The sequence below is a fragment of the Ambystoma mexicanum genome, chromosome 7p (genome assembly GCF_040938575.1).
Source record: "Ambystoma mexicanum isolate Mex_15411 chromosome 7p, UKY_AmexF1_1, whole genome shotgun sequence".
In the NCBI taxonomy this organism is placed as follows: domain Eukaryota; kingdom Metazoa; phylum Chordata; class Amphibia; order Caudata; family Ambystomatidae; genus Ambystoma; species Ambystoma mexicanum.
In genome coordinates, this window is record NC_090939.1 from 273,780,495 (window position 1) to 273,800,452 (window position 19,958).

The following is a 19,958-nucleotide window of genomic DNA, read 5'->3' on the forward strand; positions in this document are numbered from 1 at the left end:
TAACTCTATTCTCTTGGCCCGTTGGAGTTTCTCCTTGCTTTTCGCTGAGGCCGATGATACGTATACGTTTGTCCTCCAATCCCGGTTTCCTAGGTAGTCGAGCTTCAGCTGTATATCGCTTTCTTTTTGTTCCAGGTCTTGGAACCTGGCTTTGCAGTTCATCACTGCCAAGTCTCCCGCCAACTGGTTATTTTCTACCGCCTCGATCCTGTCTTCCACTTTTACCATCCTTGTCTGCAGGTCCGAGACTGTTTCTGTGGGGATGGTACTCATTGAGCAAATTTCCCAAAGCAGGAGGCGGATGTCTGCTTTGGTGGTGCTGTCGTGGTCATTTCCAGGAATCTCTGTGGAGCTTTGGACCTTGTCTTGCTCCATAGTTCTTGGGCTACGGCTGAACACCCTCAACTTTAAAAGTGTGCCTGGGTCCAGTGCTCGGCTGGGGCGAGGTTTGGCGGTTGATGTTGCTGTCGGGTCTCTGTGAGAGTATTCTATTTACTGAGCCCGATGTGAGATTTGTTGTCTGTCGTTGGGGATGCAAGTGTTTTTTACAGGCCAGTTCCTTGTGACTACTTTCGTTTCCGTTTCTCTTTCTCCCTTTTTTTCTTGCTATCTTCCCCCTAGCCCCCCACAAGGTCCTTTTGTTTTATGTTGTATTTTATCTGCGCACTCTTAATGTGTGCTCTTGGGTTGCCTTTTGTGCAGGCAGGCGCAGGTGTCTCCTTTGTGCTGTTTCAGCAGCTGAAGCTCACCTGAGGACCTTGTGTGGTTGGGGAGGTTATCTTGCCTCTTTCTTCACCTTCTGTATTTCACTCGTGAGCAACGTGTGATTTACTGGTGCTCACTTCCATCTCAAGGGGAGTTTACTGTTTGATGCTTTTGTGTCCTGCTATCAATGCTTTCTTATCAGCAAAGTCTGCCTAGCCGGGTTTGTTCCCAATACTGTGGCTCTTCCCCACTCCATGGGGCGCCCAGCGCTGCTGTTGCAGTAGCTCTCCCTTACTGTGCTCTCCCGCAGTTCGGCTTTCCTTGGTTCCTTGCACCTCTATATATGCCCCGTGAAGGGAGGGAGGAGAACGTTTCGCAGCTGTGTGTGTTCGCTGCTGCGTGGGTGGACCGGCAGCTCTGTGCCAGTGCCCCTTCAGTGTACACTGAGTGATGGCTCTGTCCTGCATTGCGCAGCTTGCCCGAGTGCATGTGGGGGCTAATGGGGATGATCTAGCACTCGGGTGGGTGCCGCGCTTAGGGTTTAGCACTGCTTGCTTACCAGTACGGTGTGCAGGGGTTGTGTTCCTTTTTTCTGCTCCTATTCATGCAGTGGACCCGACCCTGTAATTGCCTTCACTTTGCGAGGGTGCAGAGGTGTCCAAGTGCTTTCCGGCTCAGTGTGCCACAGCGGCGGAGACTGCAGTCTTCCTAGACTTCCCTGGTCTGCCTCACAATAAGCGCCATCTTGGTTCCTTTATGCCGCGGGTGTACGCCTAACTTCCCTCGTCACCTTTACTCAGTTTGCTGGCACTGTTTTGCTCCTCTCTTTGCTGCTTTGTGCCCAAATTCTTTAGCTTTCAAAAAGTGCTGCCAGATTCATTTGTTGTTTCATTTAAGCGGAGTGCAACGCCATATTCGGATGCCGGGAGAGGGAGACAATGGCTCAGGCAGCCATAACATCTGCGCCCCCTGGTGGTCTAACTGGAATATTTTTGATACCATAATCCATTTGCATATTCTAATTCTGTGCATTATACAACTCTGGAAACGCCTTTCTTTTGTGTGTATGTATTACACCAATGGGATACTTCCTCAGAAACTTAGTTCCTGCTTCTGGTATTTATTTTTTAAAATGAGAAAGGTTTGGGACATGGTGTCATGTCTCAAAGCGGCTTACTTTGGAAGCAGTGGAAATGGCTCCACCTAGTTGCTACAGCAAGCAACGACCGTAATGTCAGTTATCGGTCTAGTTGGTCTCAAGATTCGCATTTATGCATCAGAGCTCCGTAGCATTGCAACCTACGCAGTTTCCTCTGGTAAGAAGCTAGTTTATTTTCTTGTCCCCTTGCTTGCCTTCTGCTCCTTCCCCCCTTTCCATGCCTCATATTTCTCCTTTCTCTCACATTCCCCGTGCCTCCTGACTATGTTCTTGTCCCTTTCTCATTTCGCTGCATCCTGATTCTTCCTTGCTACCGGAGTTCCTCTTTTTGCATCAGACTCACTTCCTGGATCGATTTCCTTCGCTGACTAGCACATCTACAGTCTAATTAAAAAGGAAAGGCTCCGCTATTGGATTTATCCTGCTAAGAGAATTGTTGACTTTGGAAGCCAACGCAGCTACTTATGAGTTATAAGACTTGTGCTTACCTTTGTTTTTGTTTTTTGAGCCAGTGCTTCCCACTGCCCCCCAAGTTTGGACTTACCTTTAGAATGTTTTACTGGAATTCATTTCTTCTATTTTTCCATGCTTATTGTCTCGTGAGATAGTCTATGGATTACTGTGAGAACGTTTCAAAACAAATTAGATTGATTCATTTGTAGATTATAACAAGACAAGAGTACATTCACTCCTTATCTTTAGAATTGGTGAAGACACACTTCAGAATTCCTTTAAAAGTTGGTATAGCACTGGTGTCCACTGGATGTCCTTAAATATTATACATATCAGATGATGAATAGATTTCTGTTGTTGGTTTTTCTCTTTGAATCCTCTTGTTGTGAATAAAGCTGATGCCAATGCCATTTCCTAGTGACTGGTTGATGACCATTCTGGTGAAAGTTCAATCCTGTATTTCTGGATATTTCTGTAATCCTGTGTTTAGCATTCTCATTTGGCACAGTTTTAATTATATGCTACTAAACAAAGAGTATATGCCAAGCAGGAATGGTGGGCACCACTGCAAAGGGAAAGAGATAACCAGACATTGCCCGAAATAGTGGCTGACCATTACACATGTGTGCAAGGGGCAATCAGTAATACAATAACCCCATACATTGCTGTTTGGATGGCACTGGACCTCCCGAAGCTGTTTAGCACGGAGTAATCTGAGGACAAAAAGTTGTGCCGATGCCTAGTGTAACCGTATTGAATTATGCACATAACCTGAGACTATCCTCTACTAAAGGCCTACTGTAAAGAGATTGTAGAGAGAAAAGAAGCAGCTCTTGCGCGTGCTGTGACGAGGGCTCTTATGTTGTGCATGCAACATGACAGGAAGCAAAGAGGAAAAGGCTAGTCGCATCCTGATCAGTGGTTAAGCAAAGGGGATCCTGAGGTTATGTAGAAGGGGACAAACAGATTGCCAGGATGACAGGGTATTGGGTGGTCCCCTAAAATAAGACCGGACACCAAGAGTAAACGGATGAATAGGAAGGATGCTCTAGAAACCCAAATGCCTTAAAAAATCAAACAAAAGACTGAACAACAACATGTTAAGATATGGCTCCTTAGCCCTGGGGAATTTAAAAAGAACTGGCGAATGAGACACCACCAGTGTCCACCAATACTTTTCTGATGGAGCAAGAAATGGGTTCCACAGGACTATCACTATAGCAATGTTAAACCTAATTTAGAATGGGATTTCATGGAAAGATTGTATGCATATCACTGGCTATATGATATGCGAGACTTTCCGAAATGATCACATTCTGCATTAAGGAGAAAGTTATGATGGTACACTTCCTTCATTCCTATGATATTGTGTGATGGCGACCATCTTCATACCTTAAAACTACATGTTTTTCCCAACCTATTATTATTGTATGCTTTAATTAAATCAAATACAGATGAACAAAATAGTATAGCTCATGGTAGATTGCTCTGCACTAAACAGGGAAATGTAGATTCAATCTTTTTTTGTTTTGAAGAACATGATTTAAATATTAGTTTCTTAATAAAAGCTTCACAACACATCTTGATTTTCTGCATTATTATCATCCATGTGCATCTTAAACTGAATTCATATTAAAAATATTGCACTTGATGATTCTGGCAACTAATAAGTAGAAATTATATACAAATGTGCGTGCATCACGTAAGCGTCATCTATGAGATTTTAGACCGGTATGAACTGACTTGGAAGAGGCACAATGAAGTGCCCTATAAGGAGTCTGCTCCTGTGTCCCATATCCAGGGTTTGAAGAGTGATACTGTTTTCCAAGGCATTTCTCTTCCCATTTAGTTTCTATGTGGATCATAATCTCCTGACTCTGATGTAATCTCATGGTCACATAACGAACTTGATAAATATTAGTACCTGGCGAGGGGTGTGTTGGCGGCCTCCCAGCCAATGAAGAGGTTCAGAACAGGGTCTTCCAACACAGTAAAGACCCCACTTTGAGCGGGAGGCCGCCATCATTACTGGGAATCTGGTAAGTGAACTCCCCTGTGTCCCCTTCCCCACCCATCTTTTCTCCACATATCGAACGCCCCACCCCACCCCACCCCACCTACCTTGTGCTGCCTTGTTCCTCGCTGGCACCGGGAAAACTAGTGTTCCCGACAAGTACATGTCATGGCAATGACTGCCATGGGAAGGGAGAAGGGACTACATGTAGTTCCCTCCTCCCTGCTCCAGGTGGCCAGCTTGATTTGTAGTTTTATCTCAAGCTGAAACGGCAAACACTGTTTCTCAATTTGAGATTAAAACGCTATTAGTACCCCAGTACAACGTGCCGGGGTACTAATAGCAATACAACCCTTGCAGTGGGCATTACCAGTCAGGTAATGCCTGGCACTAACATTAAAGCCGTCGCTTCGCTCAGGCTTGTAACTTATGCCTCCCTCCACCCCGGGATATATTGCTTAAATAGTACTCCTTTACATGGCATTATTAAAGCATATTTGAATATAATTCAATTGCAAGCTGGTGCTTACTAATACATGATATTAACGCCCAGAACACTGGAACTCATTTTTATTAATCTCAGAGGTGCTAAAGGCTTAAATAGCCCACTTGAGATGTGCGCCCTAAACCTGCTGGATGGAAATAGATCCCAGCAAAAGGGGCTCATCCTCCAGACCTATCATTCCAAATTAGTAGCACCCCTTGACATGAGGGTTGCACAATATCTTTGCTGACAGTCCACTGTGAATTTGTTTTACTATGTTTTCACCCTTTCTTTTTCTTTTTTTTAAACAATTTTTATTAAATTTTACAACAACCAATCAACAAAAAACACAAACCCAACAGTGCATGTCATATAAAGTCAAGCATCATATACATCATCGTAAAATGTCCACTGTCTCCCCCATTACCCTCCCCCCTAACTCGAGCCTACTCCACTTCGCCATCTGCCGTATGTTTTCACCCTTTTACAAATTTAACTGTATTTAGCCCTAAAAGACATTTTCAATATGCACTTTTAGTCTTTCTAGGTACTAACATTTTACAAATCACAAAAATGTGGATCTCAAAACCATGCAGCTGCGACGCATGAAACTATGATTAAAACTAAAGCAGCTATACCTAGGTGTTTGTCGTATCTTTTCACCAACAAGAAATACTTTTTAAGCTAAGTGACATTTGAAATCGTTTGGATGTGCCCACAAACCTGGCATTTGTGACATGTAATTAATGAAGAGCTTTACTTAAGTAGCTTAGACTACCTAATTTGATTGCTCCAATATATTTTGTCATTGCAAGATGTGATATGTAAAGCGCAGTTTATGTTCAAACCACTGCTTATAGGAAAGCACTGTTCAGCAAGATAGACTAAGATATCGTCAATACGGATAATGATGTGCTTACTTGTATTTGAGTAGAAGGGGCTTCTGAAGGCAGGTTTTGGGCTGATCTGCTGCGTGGGGGAGGCTGTGGTGGCATGTCAAGGTTTTGTGCAGGGATTGGTTGATGTGTGGAATTTGATATCAAAGGCAACATTGGCTCTGGCAACTTTTGTGAAGATGGTAGAGGCAGAATGGGTTGAACAGGAGTGGCAAGCTGTGGCTTAAGAGGCTCCGGAAGCGATGGAGACACTGCAAAACACAAGGATTTAGGGTTTTATAAAAAGGTTAAGAGGCATATATTTTTAAATAAAAGTAGAACAGTACAGCTTTAGAACATTGTTTATACAGTTTTCTGAAAAGTAAAGTGGTATGATTAGTTAATGTACAATGCTAGCTATGACTCTCAACATAGTCTTCTTCAGAAATTACCTTTGGCTCTCTTGATTTCGAACTACAATTCCCATCAACCCTAGTCAGCATAGTCAATGACAGGGGATTGTGGGAATCGAAGTCCAAAACATCGGAAGAGCTGCAGATAGCAAATCTCAATGACCATGTCCAGTGAATAGGGGCTGTCTGAGAAATAAAGGTTTAGCTGCATATTGTCTTGTTTGGTTTCTCAATTCTGCTGGATTTACTGCAGCTGGAAAGTCATAAATATTGTTCGTAAAAGACACATTGGGTTTTCTAAACTGCAAAGAAATGACTGCTGCTATGCAGGAGTACAGGGATGAATAGTAGCTAATATGCCAACTGAGCCCCACACTACTACAAAACTAACAGTGATCCCAATCATAAAGGTGAACAAGGCACAAACTGATCGGTGTACCTCTTTTGGTAATGTGGGCTGAGAATAGGCTATAATCTTCAGAAAGGGGTGTGAGTTGGAAACAGTAGCAATCTAAACTTAAGTACAATAAATCCCATGTCCAATCAAAGATCTATACAAATAGGACCTTTGATCAGATGAAAAACGCACACGTAGTCTGACAATTTTGGAAAAAATGCAGACGGAAATTGCCTTCAGGTCAGCAGTCATAACTCATGTTAAAGATTGAATGGCAACAATATTTCACAGACAGATTCACTAAACAGCCACTAGAAGAGAGAAACCACTATTTTCAGCCCAATGACCAAACCATGTAACTTTCATTCTCAATATCCATTTGTTTTTTAAAAATCCGTACCTTTTGCTGGCTCAGCTGTCTTAAATTCAGTCTCCGGTACCAATTTTCCTAGTGATGGACGAGGAGCACTGATGACTCCAGCTCGTGGTGGAATAGTCTGAAGAAATTAAAAGTTGTAAAACATGATTTCTAAGACAACATTTATGCTGAATCCCAAACCCATTATTAGTGTCGGTTTTGCAATGGAACAATTGTAATTATTTATAATCAACACGCAACTAATAGCTATCTAATTGGCTTTTGATCAATCTGTGTGAGTTGTTCGAACAGTTTCCCTATTCCAGGTGTTCAGAAGGGAGGGGAGACTGACACACAGCTAAGCAGCAGGGTTCCTGCAAGTTTTCATGGCTCTTAAGATGGTCCGTGGTGGTTAAAATATCTTATAAAACACATAAAACATTAAATAATAGTTTGTGTAAAGATATTATAAAAATAAGACTACCATCAGAGAATAGAAATATTTGTTGAGCATGTAGAGATAATTAGACTTTTTTTAAGGAAGTGTCTTTTAGTGCTCTGTGGTCGTGACCCTATCAGGGTCATCGCGAATATCCGAAGTCCAGCAGGTAACCCGGATGCAACACCTGATGCTCAGTAACCCGGGGTGCCTCTACATCTCCCTAAGCAGAGTCTAGTCTCCCACAGAAATGCTTCCTGAACAAGGCTGTACAATTGTATGGTACAGTACAATGGAGTACATCATGTTATGTTATGTTATTTATAAGGCGCCAAAGCCCGAGGGCATCCAGGCGCCATAAAAGGAAGAAACAAAGGCAGGACGGTACCCTATCTAAATTTACTGGTATGCTATGTCAAGATTAAGCAAACAGAATGGTCTTTAACTGTTTCCGGAAGGCCAGGTGGACAGCTGAGTTTCGTAAAAATTCAGGTAGGGCATTCCAGGCCCGTGCGGCCTGTACGTGAAAGGCACAGCCATATCCACATGCTCTTTTGACTCGTTGTACTTGTAGAAAACAAGCCATAGCTGATCGAATGGTTCTACTCGGTATATAAGGTCTCAGCCTGTTCTTAAGGTGTATGGGAGTGTCACCATAGACACACTTGTGAAAGATGTTCAGTAGCTTGAACTGTACTCTGGCTGAAACTGGCAGCCAGTGGAGGGTCCTCCTGGCTGCTGATGTAGGCTCCAGGCGATTCATCTGAAAGACAATACGCACAACAGTGTTCTGAATCTTTTGGAGTTTTTGAAGGTCTGCCTTGCTGGCTCCCACTAAGAGGGCGTTGCAATAGTCCACTCTCGGGAGTATTACGGCTCGAACCAGTTTCTTGCGGTTTTCCTCAGAGACCAGAAGGGCCACTTGGCGAAGCATTTTCAGATGGTAATTTGTGTCTTTTACAATGGCATCTACATGTGCAGTGTTGTCCAAGCTGGCCTCCAGATAAGTACCCAGGTTCTTCACCTTGTGTACCACTGGGATCTGACATCCATCAATCAGAAAGCTGGTGTAGGAAGGGCTCAGCTTCTCTCTGGCTTGCCTGGGCCACATAACATTAACTCCATCTTAGTGGCGTTAAGGCATTGCCAGATGGTCGAAATCCAGTTTTTGACCATCAAATAAACTGAATCTGGTGTCTGCTGGTCTTTTTTATGATCCCCACAGACCTCCATTGCCAACTGGAAATCATCTGCGTAGTTGCGGAAGAAGAGGTCCAGATTTTCAAGGTCCATACATAATGGATTTGTATTTATTTAGTTTATATAGCGCTTTACTCCAAAACGCTGAACAATTTAACAACTTGATACATATAACATTATAACTGTAGAATCAAATTACAAATTATGAATCAGTCCAACAAAACAGTAACTAGAGCAATTAAACTGAAGGGAAGAGAGAGAGTAGTGCAGTAGAACTGAGAGGGAGTGGTGAGGAGGAGGAGAAGGAGGAGGCAAACGGAAGGGGAAAAAGGGTGAGAGTGGGTGGTAGGGGAGGGAGATGATCAAGGGGAGAAGATAAAGGAAGGAGGGGGAGCAAGAAGGGGAAAGGGTTTCATGGCGGGGAATGGAGAAGGAGAGATTTAAGGGATGTGCGGAATGAGGAGAAGGTAGGAATAGAGAGGATTGAGAGAGGTAAGGAGTTCCAGTGCAGGGGAGCTGGAAGGAGCGGAAACAGGAGGGATAACAAGGGGACGGAGGAACAGTGAGAAGGAAGTGGTCAGCAGAATGAAGGGAGCGGGAGGGAATGTAGCAAGAGAGGAGGGAGGAGTGATAAGGGGGAGCAAGACCATGGAGAGATTTAAAGACTAAGCAGAGAAAATGAAATTTAAGTTCGGAGTGAAAGGGAAGGCAGCCATGGGAGGAAAGGGAAGCAGAGCTGGAGTCACGGGAGGTAAGGAGACAGAGGGTACGGACAGCAGAATGGCAGATATATTTGAGGGGGGCGAGATGAGAAGTAGGTAGTCCAAAGAGTAAGGAGGAGCAGTAGATGAGGCAAGAGAAGATAAGGGAGGAGATTAAAAGTTTAGTAGCATGGAAAGTGAGAGCGGGGCGGACTTTGCGAATATTAAAGAGGTGGTAGCAACAGGCACAAGAGGTGAGAGAGATAAGGTGGGAAAAAGAGAGAGAGGAGTCAAAGTGAATGCCTACGTTGCGAGCGTGGACAGAGATAGGGAGATTAGAGGAGGAAAGTGAATGAAAGGTGGAGGAGAGGGAGGGGGAAGAGAGTTGGAGGGGAAGAATACGACTCCAGTCTTGTCAGTGTTGAGGGAAAGAAAGCGGGAAGACACCCAGTTTTTGATGGCAGTAAGACAGGAAGAGAGTTTGAGGTGGAGGTCGGTAGAGAAGGAAGAGAAGGAAAGGAAGAGCTGAGTATCGTCAGCATAGAAATGGTGGGAAATGCCGAACAAGGAGATAACAGGGGCAAGGAGGGAGGTGTAGAGTGAGAAAAGGAAATGGCCAAGCACCGAACCTTGGGGTACGCCGTATTCCAGAGGCGGGGTTGGAGAGGACCAGCCACCCCAGGACACAGTAAAAGGGCGGGAGGAGAGGTAAGAGGATAGCCAGTTAAGAACAGAGCCTTTGAATCCAAAGGAAGAAAGATATCATTGATATAGATATGATTGATAAAGATTGATATAGATAGGATTGATATAGATATCAAAGAGCAGGGGGAAAGACAGGCCCCTGGGGGACTCCATCCAGTTCACTTTTCCGTTAGGAAAGAAACATTGCTCATAAGTGACAGAACATTATACATTATCAATATTTGTATTATCTTTGGGTCACGCACGGTACTTCAATACACTATATAAAAGTGTGGCTTTTTGTGTAGTTCCCATTTAACGGAATCACTTCAAAATGATCTCAAATATGGCAGTCAAAGGCAATACGACCCATTTAAATAGCGATTTGTCCAGGATTGCACGTATTCGTCAAGTGTGTAAGCCAGGTTTTTTCACTGCACAGTTTGCATTTTTGCTGTAATAATTCAGACTGTTTACGAGAGATGTGAATGACCGAAAGGTTACCTTAGAGAAACACTCGTCGTTCTCCCTCCTTCGCCTCCTCTTCGGAAATGGTTCCGACAGGGGTAGAGAATGAGTGCCTCCCTGAGACCCTTCCTCCGCCTCAAATACAAAGATTAAGGAAGGGAAGGATTCCAGGGAAACCCTCTGGGGAAGAAAACCCTGTGTCGATGTCCACTGGATGGATGTCGTCTGTCCGGAGAAGTTCTTGGTAACCAGAACGTCTGCTGGAGTGGGCCGTCTGATTGGAGACAGAGGAAAGCGGTAAGTTGGAGCAAGGAAACTAGAAAGCAGAATATAGGTTGAGGAAATGAGGAGTACCTGATGGGAAGGGGGAAGCACCTATAAGGCTATATTGCAGGTCTTCCGAAGAGCCGCGGACAGAAGTAACTTCGAGGACGTTCCCGAAAGAAAATGGTTCTCAGATTTCTCTGCACAGGTAAGAGAATATTAGGTGTAACTTCTGGTCTATTTCTAACCTTTGATATATTACGGATTGAATGGCAATATTCACGTACCGCACGCCAGGGAGGGAGTCTCACTAGCGAACCGGTCAGTGAGCTTCAATTCGGAACGAGTGATGCAGAGGGAAACCACTCGAGACTTAGATGTCGTGTATGAGTTGGGAGAAGGAAGCGAGTCTGAAAACAGGGGAGAGGAAAGGGTAGAGTTATACGGAAGACATTACAAACAAACGAGCCTATAATAGATCCTAGTATCGAACTCACGAAGCGTTGTTGTTGAAGAGTAGCAACGCATCCGCGCGTTGTTCGCAGGACCAGATGAACCGGCTCCGGAGTCGGGGGGCGGTCCTTCCAGCGCGCGGCAATGGTGCAAGCCTAGACCCACACATTCTGTAGCGGCGGCCATCTTGGGAGTAAAGATGGCCGCAACCCGTCTAATCGACCATCTATGCCAGAGTGACCAAGGTCTCCGTAGGGGCGTGACAGTATGCCCCCTCCGAAGGGCAGGGCCCCCCGGCTTCCCCGGATGATTACGGAAGAAACGGCGAATAAGGGCCGGTGCATGCACTGCAGATGCAGGTTCCCAGGAACGGTCCGCCGGAGAATAACCTTGCCAGTCAATCAGAAACTGCAGGCGACCCCGAAAGATGCGAGAGTCACAAATACCCGCCACCTCATATTCAGGACCCGACGGGGTAGACACCGGAGGAGGGTGAGCATTCCTTAACCTTGAAAATCGATCACACACATCCTTCTTAAGTTGGGACACGTGAAACACGGGATGAATACGGGACCAAGAAGGGGGAAGCCTGATTTTGAAAGCAGAGGAGCCCAGCACCCGTAAAATGGGAAAAGGTCCGAAATATCTAGGAGACAGCTTGGACGGGACCAGATGCCGTGGTAAGAAACGAGAGGCAAGCCACACCATATCTCCCGCCTTCAGGGAGGGTGCTGGAGAACGGTGCCTGTCCGCAAACCGTTTGACTCTATCCTGAGCCTCAAGTAGCGAAGATTTCGCCGCCAAATGACCTGTCTGGATAGCTCGAAGTAGGTTATCCGCATCAGGAAATCGTGACGAAGAAGGAAGTCCAGTAGGAAAACAGGAAGGGTGAAATCCATAGGAACAAAAAAAAGGACTGGAACCCAGGGCGGAATGACGGGAGTTGTTGTAGGCAAACTCCGCCAATGGTAATAGAGAAACCCAGTTGTCCTGTGAAGCTGAAATGTAGCAGCGTAAATAGCCCTCCAATGTCTGGTTCAGGCGTTCCGTCTGGCCATTAGTTTGAGGATGGAAGCCAGAACTCAAAGCCCGGGAGATTTTGAGGCTTTTACATATCTGTTGCCAATAACGTGAAGTATATTGGGGACCACGATCGGAGACGATAGTTTCTGGAAGCCCATGGAGCGTGAAGATCCGCGAAAGGAAAATTTTCGCCATCTGAGCTGCAGTGGGAATGCAAGGTAAAGGAATAAAGTGTGCCATCTTCGTGAAGTAGTCTATGGTAACCATGATTACTGTACAACCTTCCGAGATAGGGAGTTCGACTATAAAATCTGTCGAAATTATCTGCCAGGGTCGATCAGGAATCGGCATCAATGATAGGAGACCCACTGGGGCAGACCGAGAGGTCTTTGTCTGTAAACAAATGGCACATGCCGTCACATAGTCTCTGATATCTCGGCTCAGCTCTGGCCACCAAAAATGGCGTTGAATCAATTCCTTGGTATTAGCCATACCGCGATGTCCAGCCATCGGAGAATCATGACAGAGTTGAAGTACCACTTTTCTCAGTTCTTCGGAGGGAATGAATAACTGTTTGTTTCTATAGAAACATCCCTGAGATGAGTTAAGCTTCCAGATAGCGGCAAACCGAGGATTAGTCTGTATAAATCGAGAGGTCTCCGTAGCTACTAGTTGAAGAAAGGTGGTGACTTCCTGCAAAATTCTGGCCTTGGGAAACAAGGGTTCAGAACGGAAAGGATTGGTAGAGTTGTAATCCTTTCTGGATAATGCATCTGCCTTGAGGTTAACTCTTCCCGGTATGAAGGAGAAGATGATATTATAGGGTGAAAAAAAATGAGCCCAACGAGCTTGGCGACTATTTCGTGTTTGAGAGTATTGTAAGACTCGGAGATTGCTGTGATCGGTCCGTACTTCGATGGCATATTTGGCCCCTAGCAGCAGATGTCGCCACTCCTCAAAGGCTCTCTTAATAGCCAATAATTCTTTTTCGAGGACCGAGTAGTTGATCTCCGAAGGCGAGAGCGTCTTAGATAGATAGGCCACAGGACACTCGTCTCCTTGTTCATTTTCTTGCAGTAGAACGGCACCTATAGCATGATGCGAGGCGTCTGATTCTACGATGAACTTCTTGTTTTGGTCCGGGGTCAGGAGTATAGGTTCCTTGGTGAATTCTTCCTTGAGACTCTCAAAGGCTATTAGAGCCCTGTCTGACCAAAAGAACCTTGCATTCTTCTTAAGGAGAGTCGTCATCGGGAGAATCTTCTCCGAATAGTGGGGAATGAAACGCCTATAAAAATTGGCGAATCCTAAGAATCTCTGCAGATCTTTAACACATAGTGGAATTGGCCATTCCTTTATAGCAGAGACTTTTCGGGGATCCATGGCAACTCCTTCAGCGGATAGTATATAACCCAAATACGCCACTTTATCCTTGTGAAACTCACACTTGTCAGGTTTACAAAAAAGATGATTCTCCTCCAGTCTCTGTAATACTTCCTTCACATGTCGGATATGGTCCGACTTGGAAACTGAGAAGACCAATATGTCGTCCAAATAGACAATGACGGTGTGTAGAAGGATATCCGAGAATATGTGATCCATGAAACGTTGGAAAACAGCTGGCGCATTGGAAAGTCCGAATGGCATTACTTTATATTCATAGTGGCCCAAGGGAGTACGAAAGGCGGTTTTCCATTCATCTCCTGCGCGGATTCGGATAAGATGGTAAGCTCCGCGTAGGTCTAGCTTGGTAAATATCTTGGCTCCCTTTACTGCCTCAAGAATATCTGGGATTAATGGCATCGGGTAGCGATCTGGAGTAGTGATTTTGTTCAAACCCCGATAGTCTACACATGGTCTGAGTTCTGTCGAATCCTTCTTAGGAATAAAGAACAGCGAGGCGCCAGCAGGAGAAGTGGATTCCTGAATGAGGCCGTTATGTAAGTTCTTCTGGAGATACTCCTTCAGGACTTCCCGTTCGCGTGCTGATAGTATATACATGCGACCAAAAGGGATTGGAACACCCTGATCTAGTTCTAGGGCGCAATCATCTCTACGATGGGGGGGTAATTCAGCGAACTCTGAATTGGAGAATACTACTTGGAACTCTTGGTAGTCAGGAGGAATCTCCTGTATGTTATGTAACACTGAAGTAGTGCTATTCCTTTCTTGGACGGGGTGTGTAGAACAGAACCCCAACGCTCCACCAGAAAGGCAATGTGTAATGCAATGTTCTGATCCTAGAAAAATGGTGCCGGCCTTCCAATTTATGTATGGATTGTGGGCTCTAAGCCACGGTAAACCCAGTATTAAGGGGTAATGTGCGGTGCGAATGACATCGAATACGATGGTCTCGTGATGAGACGCAATCTTCATTCGAATAGGTCTTGTTTGTTCCCGGATAGGACCGGAAGTCAATGGACTTCCATCAACCGATTCTACTGGAACAGCAATGGTCTTAAGGGAACATGGTATACTTCTGTCATTCTTCCAATGGGTGTCTACAAAATTCCCTGCAGCTCCGCAATCAATCAATGCTGGAACCAAAATTGGTTCGGAGGTGCCCCATTCCATTGAAACCTGTATGACAATCATTAGAGGATCAGGAGTGTCTGTGACTTGAGAAGACACTGACATGGATGAGGAACCCGTTATTGGCTCCCTAGCCGCGGTTCCCCGTGCGGTTGGGAAGAAGCGTTTCCCTGTCGTTTGATAGGGGTGATGGGGCAGTCCTGTACTCGGTGGTCCTTGGAACCACAATACATACACAAGTCTTTCGCCCTCCGTCGATTACGTTCTTCCAAGGTGAGTCTACCTCTTCCTCTTGTGATTCCTATCTGCATAGGTTCATCAATTGGGGTTTTCATAGGACTAGAAGGCTGCATAGTAAATGGTCTCACAGAACGATTACGACGTCGTTCTCTGAGTCTTTCCTGTAGACGGTAGTCCATCTGCATCACTAAGGTAATCATTTCCGCTAGGTTTGGGGGTCGAGAAACCCTAGACACCTCGTCTTTAAGTTCCTCATTCAAACCCCTGCGAAATAGTGTTATCAGAGCATCATCAGCCCAAGAGGTTCCAGCAGCAAGCTGCTTAAAGGAGGTGATATACGACATTAGATCCTGTGATCCCTGTTTGAAGTCTAATAATTGCTCTTGGGAAAAAACAGTGATCTCTTGTCTATTAAACATGGACCTAAGACTGTTCAGAAAGGCAGGATAGGAGTCTAGCAGAGCATTGTTTGTCACAACCAGTGGTGTAGCCCATGCTAATGCCGGTCCAGTCAGGTTAGCTATCATATGTCCCACCTTATCTCGATCGTTCGGAAAGAATGCCGTTTTAAATGAGAACTGGACCGTACATGCTTCGATAAAGGCCTTAAGCTTGTGAGGATTCCCATCATATAAACCCCCTGGAATGGGACCTGGAGGTAGTTCTGAACAACTAGGTACCCTTCCAACCTGTTGCCGCAAAAAGGCATTTTCCTGCTTTAATGCCTGAACTTCCGCAGTCAGAGACTGGACTGCAGAAACCAATTGCTGCTGTTGGGCAGCGTCCATGGTATCACCTAGAACTATCGAGTTCTCCAAGGCAACCGTTCAGCACCGGGGAAGCCCCAGTATTCCTTCTATATTTGGGCGTTGCTAATTGTAATAATTCAGACTGTTTACGAGAGATGTGAATGACCGAAAGGTTACCTTAGAGAAACACTCGTCGTTCTCCCTCCTTCGCCTCCTCTTCGGAAATGGTTCCGACAGGGGTAGAGAATGAGTGCCTCCCTGAGACCCTTCCTCCGCCTCAAATACAAAGATTAAGGAAGGGAAGGATTCCAGGGAAACCCTCTGGGGAAGAAAACCCTGTGTCGATGTCCACTGGATGGATGTCGTCTGTCCGGAGAAGTTCTTGGTAACCAGAACGTCTGCTGGAGTGGGCCGTCTGATTGGAGACAGAGGAAAGCGGTAAGTTGGAGCAAGGAAACTAGAAAGCAGAATATAGGTTGAGGAAATGAGGAGTACCTGATGGGAAGGGGGAAGCACCTATAAGGCTATATTGCAGGTCTTCCGAAGAGCCGCGGACAGAAGTAACTTCGAGGACGTTCCCGAAAGAAAATGGTTCTCAGATTTCTCTGCACAGGTAAGAGAATATTAGGTGTAACTTCTGGTCTATTTCTAACCTTTGATATATTACGGATTGAATGGCAATATTCACGTACCGCACGCCAGGGAGGGAGTCTCACTAGCGAACCGGTCAGTGAGCTTCAATTCGGAACGAGTGATGCAGAGGGAAACCACTCGAGACTTAGATGTCGTGTATGAGTTGGGAGAAGGAAGCGAGTCTGAAAACAGGGGAGAGGAAAGGGTAGAGTTATACGGAAGACATTACAAACAAACGAGCCTATAATAGATCCTAGTATCGAACTCACGAAGCGTTGTTGTTGAAGAGTAGCAACGCATCCGCGCGTTGTTCGCAGGACCAGATGAACCGGCTCCGGAGTCGGGGGGCGGTCCTTCCAGCGCGCGGCAATGGTGCAAGCCTAGACCCACACATTCTGTAGCGGCGGCCATCTTGGGAGTAAAGATGGCCGCAACCCGTCTAATCGACCATCTATGCCAGAGTGACCAAGGTCTCCGTAGGGGCGTGACATTTGCAGGGTTTCAGACCACAAATGCTCCCACTGCATCATTGCACCAACATGCAATTTCTAGCATGCAAGAAGTAAAAAAAATATTTTCTGCAAGTAGAGGAGAGCATTTAGTTATTTTAACAGTCACTGGGAGGTAGTGCCACTTTAAATTAGGATGAGCCGATGCTTGGCTTGGCTCCAGTTTGGCTCTTGTTTCACAAAGGCACTCGAGTCACAGCCAAGTGTATGTCTGTAACCCGGCTGTAGTTCCCCCACTAGTTGCTGTAACCGAGCCAACAGGTGTGCAGTTGTGGTCCAAAGAGGTGCACCTGACGGCTTCTCCAAGTGATGAGGGACCATGCTCGACCACTGGTTTTCAGACCGAAGTCACTGGTGCCTTATCAAAGATGTCCAACATCTGTTACCTGAATTCCTCTCACTGCTTCAGTTCATAAGAGAATTGAGAACTATATCTTGAAAGGGGACGATTCAGCAGAAGATTCTTAATTGTCCCTGTAACGCCAGTGGTAACTTTTCTTCTTCTTGGAGGATGAGGAAGAAGAATGACATGCAGAAAGTTTGCTGAGGGAACGAGATCTCTTGTAATGCTGCTTCTTCTCTTTGCAGTCACCTTTATGTGAGGTGGAAACTTCACAATGTTTGTCCTCAACTGAGCATTGTTCAACCATCGCCTCCTCCGAAATCATAATCAGGAGATTTGGAGAGGGGTGTGTTTCTCAATTACACTGAACAGCATGCTCCTGAAAGACCTGTCCATGCACTGGTTGGAACCAAACTGCATCGTGTTCTTCCCCAAGGCATCAAGATAAACCATATGAGCATCAGAGACAGACTTCTAATTCAGGTTAAGTGATAGAAAATGTTAGTGGCGAGCTTGAGCAGCGTACTGAGTGAACAAAAACAAGAAACAAAGGTCATGGGTGCCAATGGCTCCATATATATACTGTCCCTGACATATCTAGCGTCAGGGAAATTCGTCAAAGTCAAGCACAGCACACATTGGTTCTTGAAAACACTTCTAAAGACAGACTGCGCTGGAACAAATATTTAGATGAATGTGTGGAAGGAATCCATTAGAATCAATTATCCCTCCCACAGATTCCTCATCTTTAAAAAAAAAAACCTTCAGATGCAGTCTGAAACAGAATATTTTCAGATAGCCACGAGGGAGAGCTGTGTGGTTCCGAGGTCGGCTCCATCACACCCTTATGAACAACAATTGATGTCATCCATACATGTAGATGCCAATGCAATTTTTCTGAGTTGCACCCTTTTTTCCATTACATCAATAAAACTATGCAATTTACCGGGGAAGGCGAGAGCAGCGATGAGAAATCTGTGGAAGAAATTAACACATCCATCTGAAAAAATATTACCAAAAGGTAATGTATTCCTTCAGTGCATACACATCCCTCCCACAGATCCCTCAGCTTTGGAAGACTCCCAAGTCATGCCAGACGAGAATACTAAAGTGGGAGAAGGATGAGAATGCCATTTCAGAACATTTTGCAAGACAGTCTTCTTTAGCCTAACATCGTCACTACTGAGGAAATCCAAATGAATGGAAGTGCTTTGTAAATGTATATAATGAGGCCCATATTGCCACCTCAGATATTTCCAACCAGGGTACAACACTTTGTAATGGAGAGGAGTCTGCATGCCCGAAGTCCCTCTTTGTGCAGGAGCTCATAGAACATGTTGATGCATGAAACTATCCATCTAGAGATGCTCTGTTTCCTAATGGTGTTTGCTTTCTTAGAGACAGCAAAGCCGAAAATATCTGATCGCTAATCTGGTATTAGTTTCTCCAAGAAATGTAAACATTTCTTGGGTCCTTCCCAGGTCGAAACTGTGAAGTCTCTTCAATTTTATATGTATGAGGCTGAGAAAAGAAACCTGGTTAATACGTTTTTCTGTTGCAAGTGGAGATCAAAAAATGACTTTTGGCAAAAATGTATGTTTTACTCAGAGGAATATTTATTATTTTTTTTATTTTTTTATTTACTTGTTTATAATCAAAAGCATTTGATTTTTACAAGATGTTGATACGCAAAACAGAGAAAAACACATTTTGTAAAATAAATATCATAGATGCAGATAAAAAAGAGGAAAATAGAAGTAAAAGAGGATAACAGGAAACAGAAAAATAATTGGAACCAGGAAACTAGGCACTTCACTACAAAAACTTTGTGTCTCAACATAAAAGAAAGTCACTGTTCTTTGAATTACACTTGACTAGTTTGTAAGTTCTGTTTTAGACTCAATGCTGCTTCTAAAATCTTTACCGTCGCTGTCGACCACTTAGTTCTGTCTCCAGCAATCAGACGACACCACCATGTGTTTTCCTCTCGGAGTGGTACGTCGTACATCAAAGGGAGCAAATAGGCTTCCCGCAAAAATGAGGTTCTAGTGCAAGTCATAAGTAAATGTCTCAGAGTTTCCACTTTTCCTGGGTCCAGACAGAATCTGCAAGTATGAGCGTCCGTTTTCGTACGGATTGCTATGATTTCCTGCGTTGGTAATTGATTGAATCTTATTTTCATAAAAGTTTTCTGCATTTCTTTGTTGGGGAATTTTATGCAGTAGCTCATAGGTTGGTTAAGTTTATTTGTTGTTGCTGGTAAATGAGCCAGGAGTTTGTTTCCTATTGTTTTTTCACCAGTTTGGATCCAATCTGCTTGCGCTATTTTTGTCTTGATTCTGTTGGGGTTCGCGATCAGATCGTCTGCCGAACAAGCCAAATCTGCTAGTTGTTTTGTGAACCCAATTATTTAGTGCTCTGCAACGTCCTTGGTTAAGCTCTATCTGGACCAACTTGTAAATTGGAATGGTATCTGGAAGAATAATTTTCCGAAAGAGACGCATCTTGCTTTGGTCTACTGATGCTTGTAATTATAGTAAGCCCAATTCACGTCTAACAGCAGAAATTGCAGAGGATTTAGGCAGCCCTAACACTGCTTTCCATAGGCAGCCTTCCAGTTTGGTCCATATGGTGTTATCAATGTTCAACGCAGCATCCATGCCGTAGATTATAGACGGAACTACCTTTTGTTTGTAGTATTGGATCGCTGGAAGAAGCAAGAATTTACCAAATTTCCGATCTACTAATTTCATTTGGGTTGTCAGAGTTTTGGTCTTTGTCCATAGCGCTGAGATGGTCGCACTTTCTGACCTTTTTGAATCTATCATGATTCCCAAGTATTTTATAGTAGACACGGATTCA

General features: G+C 44.7%; 1 protein-coding gene across 1 annotated transcript in view; it reads right to left on the minus strand.

Moving 5' to 3' along the window:
• SYNJ1 (synaptojanin 1) overlaps window positions 1-19,958 on the minus strand; it is a 1,805,713-nt gene that overhangs the window by 83,705 nt on the left and 1,702,050 nt on the right. Inside the window, exons 27-28 of the mRNA XM_069636346.1 lie at window positions 6,901-6,997; window positions 5,736-5,962 (exon numbers count right to left, since the gene is read on the minus strand). Of these exons, the coding sequence (XP_069492447.1) occupies window positions 5,736-5,962; window positions 6,901-6,997 (324 nt within the window). The remainder of the gene's footprint in view (window positions 1-5,735; window positions 5,963-6,900; window positions 6,998-19,958) is intronic.